Source organism: Procambarus clarkii, chromosome 45 (assembly GCF_040958095.1).
Source record: "Procambarus clarkii isolate CNS0578487 chromosome 45, FALCON_Pclarkii_2.0, whole genome shotgun sequence".
NCBI classification, from domain to species: domain Eukaryota; kingdom Metazoa; phylum Arthropoda; class Malacostraca; order Decapoda; family Cambaridae; genus Procambarus; species Procambarus clarkii.
The window spans coordinates 13,134,400-13,142,083 of NC_091194.1; the positions used below are offsets into that span (position 1 = coordinate 13,134,400).

Genomic DNA, 7,684 nt, shown 5'->3' on the forward strand with positions numbered 1-7,684 from the left:
CCAGGGTGCAGAGTGAGAGAAGATAACGGTGGTTGAGGTAGGGTGGACACCACTCGTACACCTACACCAGGTGCCGGTGATCTGAACACGGGTTTCAGTTTTCTCTAAGGTTCGCTGCCTTGGTGCAGTTGGCAGTGTTGCATTTACTAGGCTATCTTTGTTATTCTCTGGGCTTACACACGGCATGAAATATCCAATGATATCTGTATTTAACAAAAACAAATATAGAAGAAAAAACACGACGGATCGGAAAATACGAAAATATAGAGGGAAATTGTACACAAATTCCAGGCGTGTAGTGGCATCTTGATGCGAGAGGGGGTTAGCGGAATCCACAAGTGGCAGTTATGATCATTCCTTTCCGGACCTTGAGGGGGACAGGTGCGTTCCTTGAGTGTGGAGGTGTGTGTGGTGACTTGTACGTGTAGTGATGTGTTGACTTGTAGCCTACGTGCTGGCGGTGCTGCTCTCTTGTATGTGCAGCGTGCTTGGCTTGGTCGGTTGGTGCGCTAGCCTGTATGTGTGGCGGTAGGCCTATGCTGGCCAGAATATGTTATTTGTTACTTGGTATATTGACAGGTACCTGTGATGCTTATGGGTAATTACCTAAGTGTAGTTACAGGATGAGAGCTACGCTCGTGGTGTCCCGTCTTCCCAGCATTCTTTGTCATATAATGCTTTGAAACTACTGACAGTCTTGGCCTCCACCACCTTCTCACCTTGTGATGGTGTGCTGACGTACATAATTCACTGTCAGGGGACGGAAAGCCCATATATATATGTGTGTGTGTGTGTGTGTGTGTAATTACCTAAGTGTAGTTACAGGGTTGATTAGCTACGCTCGTGGTGTCCCGTCTTCCCAGTACTTTGTCGTATGTAACGCTTTGAAACTTTTGGTTATGGCCTCCTCCACCTCACTTGTTCCAACCGTCTACCACTCTGTTTGCACTAGAAAACGTTCTAATGTTTTTTTGGCACCTTTTGCTTGAATCTGTGCCCTCTTGTTCATGATGTTGCTGGTTTCAGGAATTCATCTTCGTCAATTTGGTCGATTCCTGTTAGTATGTTTGGTGATCGTATCTTGCCTCTTTTGTGTGTGTGTGTGTGTGATAAATATAAAATAACAAATAACATAAAATTGCAGTCGTGTATAATACGATACATTGTCATTTTATAAGAAAAATTTTGAAAAAAGTCAATATTTCACGAAAATTCGGCTTGTTAGGAAACTCTGGCTATTAGATACATTATATATATATATATATATATATATATATATATATATATATATATATATATATATATATATATATATAGAATAAACGATAAACGCTGCCACGAGAATGTTTTTTTTTCAAGGAATTTGAGATTACAATAATCGCCCCCCCCCCCTCACGTCTTGGGCAAGCAATAAGTGAAAGCGTTACTTGTCGGTCTAGTTTTCCGCGTAACTTGGGGTCAGCTGACGTCCTGTCCAGTCATGGTGTGGCCCAAGGCCCTGGTGTCGTCCGGGTCCGTGGTGTCGTCCGGGTCCGTGGTGTCGTCCGGGTCCGTGGTGTCGTCTGGGGTCCTGGTGTCGTCCGGGGCCCTGGTGTCGTCCGGGGCCCTGGTGTCGTCCGGAGTCATGGTGTCGTCTGGGGCCCAGGTGTCGTCCAGGGGCCGTGGTGTCGTCCAGGGGCCGTGGTGTCGTCCAGGGGCCGTGGTGTCGTCCAGGGGCCCAGGTGTCGTCCAGGGGTACAGGTGTCGTCCGGGGCCATGGTGTCGTCCGGAGCCCAGGTGTCGTACGGGGGCCGTGGTGTCGTCCAGGGGCCCAGGTGTCGTCCGGGGCCATGGTGTCGTCCGGAGCCCAGGTGTCGTACGGGGCCCTGGTGTCGTCCGGGACCCTGGTGCCGTCCGGGGCCCTGGTGTTGCCCACCCCCGTGGTGTCGCCCGGGGCCCTGGTGTCGCCCGGGGCCCTGGTGTCGCCCGGGGCCCTGGTGTCGCCCGGGGCCCTGGTGTCGCCCGGGGCCCTGGTGTCGCCCGGGGCCCTGGTGTCAACTATTGTCTTGGTGTTTGTAGGTGGGGTTGGGGGCTCAGTGAGCCATGTGCGGATCATTCGGTCACGGCATGTTTTACCTGAATTTACCTGAGGGCCTCTTTCTGTAGTGGCCTCGATGAGGACAGGAAGCCGGCGGCTTGTCAAAGCCCCCCCCCTCACCCCAACATTTGTCTTGATTTTTTTGTTTCCAAGCTGGATTTTGAAATTCAGCAGTGTTTTGGCCTTTACGGGCTTGGACAGGTAGAAGATGCCTGGGTTTATAACCCTATGGGTGAAAAAGCATCTCAACGTTTTGGCGTGTTGAGCTTAAAACCGTTGCTCCTTGTTTGTGTTACATCGGACCTTGTGAAGTCGGGATCAACATCCAATATCATAATGGAGTCATCTAATTTCATGGTGTAGTCCACTACTGAAGTTCTGGATTGTCGGGGTGGAGAGCTCGCTTAGCACAGTAAACTATAAGGTCTGTCTACTTCATGGTGCAGTCCAATCACGCTGGGATCCACTGTGATCTTATCAACAGTTGGAGATTGTTTAATGCATTCTTATTGTGTATTCCTGATAGCTTGGGAATACCATATGGTTTTCGGATTGTTTTCTGTTTTGCGATAACTTGACAATTATAAACCTTTCCTTGCATTTAATATTTATTTGGCCATTAGCCCCTGACGACAGATTTTGAACCTTGTCTAGAATGATGTCAAAAAGTGTGAAGACTAAACCGCACACCAGAAAAAGAGGAGACGACGACGTTTCGGTCCTTCCTGGACCAGGTATTTGATTCGCCAAGGATTCTTTCTAGGAATAAGTGACCCAGAAGGACATTTGGAAAGCAAGACTAATGATCATTCTGTAAATCAGGACAATGAACAAGGACGTACGTAAGAATACTGGTAAGCATTACAGTGCAATTCGAACAGTGTGGAACAGGTTGTCATCCATCAAATTCCTAAGAGTTAAGGTAAGCATATGCGGCTTATGTGCAGCCTCGTCAGAGCCGTTTCCCCTGTCTATTGCAGTGGGAAGACCATGGGGATAGGCTACCTCTAAGACGACACACTTTGCTACCCATAGTACCAGACCATCGATCTTGGCAATGGTTGTGGAATGAATGAATGGATAGAAATCTGAATAAGAAATCCCTTTTAGGGTAACGGAACAGATAGGACGGCCCTTCTTAGCAGCGATGTCCACTGTTCTAGATTTTCTCATCACACGCTGAAAATTGTTGTCCCTCTTCCAGATTATGATACATTACTGTAAATGTTCAGATAGCGAAACCGTATTTTTACGGTTTCTATTTTGGGTAACATGTTAGATTATTTTGATCCATTGTACCTCGTTAAATTGGTCATCAGCTTAAGTGGGCGTAGCTAATAAGCCTCTCCCTCTTTATTAATTATCTGCATTGTTGTACTAACAGGCGTTTCTAAACTAGGAAGAATTCCTGTTCTTCATAATGTAACTATATAATTTGCAGACTTTTTTGCTGACATTTATTTCTTATTTTCAGATTAGTGAATGGTGTCTTACAAGAGGAACTGAAAACAATTCATGCATTTTCAATGAAGACACTAACTCCAGAACAGTGGGAACAGCAGCAGTAGGTACTACGGGAGAGCACAAGTTCCAACACCAAATACTTGCAATGTGAGGCTCAGTGGAGAGAAGTCAAGAACACGTTTTAAAACTGACTAGCACCAAAGTTGTAAATATGACAACAAATATGAGTGAGAACGAGGGAGCGTCCCAAGTGGTAGAGGTGAGCGCACCAGGCAAGGTCATCCTTCACGGCGAGCACTCTGTGGTGTATGGGAAGCAGGCAGTAGCTCTCAGCCTCAACCTGCGCACACACCTCACCCTCACCACTGGCGGCAGTTCCGTTATTCTTGACCTACCAGATGTTGCAATTAATGAATCGTGGACACTGAAAACGATGCAAGACCTATGGAGCCAACTAGGATGTAAACAGGAATCTGACGCAACCCCTTTATCAGAAGAGCAAGCAGCATATTTATGTCAGTTCCTGGGTATTGCGGATGACGTGACAAGTCCCCAGAAGCTGGCTCTCTTGTCATTCTTGCATCTGTACTTGGCGATCTTACCATGTCCAGTAGCCCTCAAGATTTCCGTTAGCAGTCAGCTACCAACAGGTGCTGGCCTTGGTAGTTCTGCTGCGTATGCTGTGTGTCTGTCTGCAGCTTTACTGCACATCTCAGGCAGTCTTAATCCATGTCAGTTGTCTTCTCCTGCAGCTGATGGCAGTGTTACTGATATTGGTAGTTTTAGTAATTTGAAAAATGTTTGTCACTGGGCATTCAGGAGCGAGCAAATAGTTCATGGAACACCATCCGGCATAGATAATTCCATCTGCACCTACGGTGGAGCTGTGAGTTTCAAATGTGGTAACAGCTCTCCCATGCATGTGCCACAATTGCAGGTGCTTTTAGTCAATACAGGTGTGCCGCGAAGCACAAAGGCATTGGTGACTGGGGTCCGCGAGCGGCGAGAGCGGTTAATGACAGTTGTGGAGCCAATCCTCCAGTCACTGGATGCTCTTGCAGACAAAGGTGTACAGGTGTTGCGGCAGCTTGCCTCTGCCGCAGATGACAACGAATATAACTCTGCCTATAGTACACTATTTGAGTTAGTAGACATTAACCATGCATTGTTGTGTGCCTTGGGTGTGTCGCACCCGAGCCTAGATCGCCTCGTGGGTATATCTAGATCTCACGACCTGCATGCGAAGCTAACCGGTGCAGGGGGCGGTGGTTTTGGCATTGTGGTGCTGGGACATGCTACTCCTGAGGCCAGAGTCGCGGCCTGTCGCAAAGAGCTGGAGGATGCTGGTTACCAAGTGTGGACAACGTCCCTGGGTGCACCTGGTCTCACTTTCCATCATCCTCAGTAATTTTCATGCTTCACTGTAATTTAATTAGCAAGACAGTCATGTTAATGGTAGACATTTTTAACATTTCAATCAGTATGCACCATAAAACCCTTGGATAGCATTGTGATCAAATATAACAGCCTTACAAAATAGGATTATTTCTTGAATTTATCAGCTCTACGTGTTCGCTACTTTATTCCCAGTTCAATGTTTTTGGTCGCTAAAACCATATAACAGCACATCTAGCAAAATGCAAGTATAAGGAACAAAAATAATAAATGTGATATCTCTTATAAAGTTTGTTTAACCTTTGTTAGTGACGGCAATGGGTCAATGCAATCACATTTGTTTACAATAGTTCTTAAATATTTAATAAGGTCATAGGTAAGCTAATGAAGTACTTAAAACTGGTTGATAACGACTACCATGGACTGCAAGTCATTTTGCACTGTTGCAAGTAAAAGGGGTGATGCTGCAATTTACTCAGTGTCAGTGTATCACGTGTGTATTGTATTTAAACTTTGGTTATATTAAATATGGTATGGTGTAACTCGATGGTTGTGATAGCTTACTGTCATGGTATATTTTGTAAAATATTTGCTTTGGCAAAAACGAGACATGTATAAGACCTTTCTGATCTGTTTCTAATCTTATATTTTTAAATATCAATAAACAGTTTTATTCTGTATTGAGGAATTTCTTTTGCAGCATTATTTGTATATATCAATAAACACATTTATGTATCTAAGAATTTGAGCTTAGTTTTTATTTTTTTAAGTTTATAAATGGAAATGAATAGTTGTGTTATGTATTAAGGAATTTGTTGAGAGTTTACAGAAGAGTGGATAAATATAATTAAGATACTTAAACAGACGAGTTCTAAAAAAAAAAGAATGAAAAACAAAAAACAAGCACTAAATAGAATCAAATGCTCTTTCATGATGCACACACACAGTTGTTATGAGGCAAAGGTTACGCTACAAAACGTGACGCATATTAATAGATACGTAGTAGCTTCTTTTAACATTTTAAAAAGATTTAAAAAATCCAGATAAAAAAAAAAATCATTTTTTTGTTATTTAACAAGCTTAAGTATACAAAGCAATGTACTGCTACCCTATTCTGTATAAAAGACGACACTGTAAATAAAAAACTAGCTACAAGCTCATCCAGCATCCCCCACCTCATCTCCTGGGAGCCGGCCGGCCGAGCGGACAGCACTCTGGGCACGTGATCCTGTGGTCCCGGGTTCGATCCCGGGCGCCGGCGAGAAACAATGTCAGAGTTTCTTTCACCCTATGCCCCTGTTACCTAGCAGTAAATAGGTACCTGGAAGTTAGTCAGCTGTCACGGGCTGCTTCCTGGTATGTGTGTGGTGTGGGTAAAGAATAGTAGTAGTAGTAGAAACAGTTAATTGAAAGTTGAGAGGCGGGCGGAAAGAACAGAGCTCAACCCCTGCAAGCACAACTAGGTGAATACCTTACAGGACGGCCTGTCATACATGGAATCAGGAGAGAACATGAAATGCAAGGCTGATCTATTAGCCTCCACTAGCAAAATCAGGGAGCAGCACAAGAATATCTTTCAATATTCCTGAGTGTATGAAGTAATTACAGAGCTCAAAGTACCTCAAACCATTTAATCTGAAGTCATTTATAACAGAGCAATCACAAATATAGTGTTGGAGAGTATGTCCCAGCTCTTGTTCACATAGTTTACAATTGGAATGTTCCCCATTGGGGGGATTCATTACCTGCAGCCACCTGCCATAGATATCGGTATTCCAGCCTAATTCTGGCAATTACAATGTCACACTGCCTAGTGGATGTTTTATACTGCCCGTACATATAATTCTCGGTTTTAAATATGTCATAGCTCTTTATACTCGTGCTTTCTGGCCCTTTGTGTGTCAGTGACTGCTCTTGTCTTCCCTAATTTCTTGATATATTGCGGCTTTTACAGCAGAGATTGTAATAAAAGCCGCAATATTTCAGGAATGGTGTGTATGTGTGTGTGTTGGGGGGGGGGGAGGGGTTGCAAGTCGCCGGCTTCCTGTCCCCGTCGGTGCCACTACAGGGAGATATGGTGATTATCGGGTAAATTTGGGTAAAGCTCACATTAATACTAATCTGAATTACTAATGTTTACCCAAAACGCTGCGCCCATGACTAGTAGTTTTACAACAAATATATATGTAAATATTGAAATAAGATTAGACCATATATGAATAGTATTGCTAGTGTAAATTAAAAATAATAATAAAAAAAGTTATTAAAATAAAAAAATAAAAAAAACTCAGTGCGCCGCCCGGGAATCGAACCCGGGTCGCAAGAATGGGAATCTTGCATGATACCACTACACCAGCGGCGCGATGAGTATGTAGTAGAAATATACGTTTAATATACCGAAATAAATTCAGACCTTTTTAAAAAGCATGATAAATATTGGAGTTGTTATGTACATTTTCAAATATATATAATCGTTGAATATATATTTCTGAAACTACAGTATATTGAAATAGAAATAATTATTATTACTTCGCGTAAACATCGATGGATACAAAATATATATTCCAAGTGTTGGAGTTTGCTATTATTCTCAGTTATGTTACTGCTGATTCACTTATATATATATATATATACATATATGTTAGGTAAATCAAGCAAAATATATTACAAACTGCATTACTCATGACTCATGAAACTAAATTCCATATTTGTTGAATGGCGTTGCAACCACTCATTTAAACTGAATTT

The 7,684-nt window shown here is 43.3% G+C and overlaps 1 protein-coding gene and 1 non-coding gene across 2 annotated transcripts in view; one reads left to right on the top strand and one right to left on the bottom strand.

Moving 5' to 3' along the window:
• Positions 1–5,616, top strand: part of Mvk (Mevalonate kinase) — a 34,355-nt gene extending 28,739 nt beyond the window's left edge. The window contains exon 2 of the mRNA XM_069301437.1: positions 3,552–5,616. Within this exon, the coding sequence (XP_069157538.1) occupies positions 3,753–4,949 (1,197 nt within the window). The 5' untranslated portion in view covers positions 3,552–3,752 and the 3' untranslated portion in view covers positions 4,950–5,616. The remainder of the gene's footprint in view (positions 1–3,551) is intronic.
• Positions 5,617–7,227: 1,611 nt separating this feature from the next.
• Positions 7,228–7,298, bottom strand: TRNAG-CCC (transfer RNA glycine (anticodon CCC)). Its single transcript has one exon. It is a non-coding gene; the product is annotated as a tRNA-Gly (tRNA).
• Between the last annotated feature and the right edge of the window lie 386 nt (positions 7,299–7,684).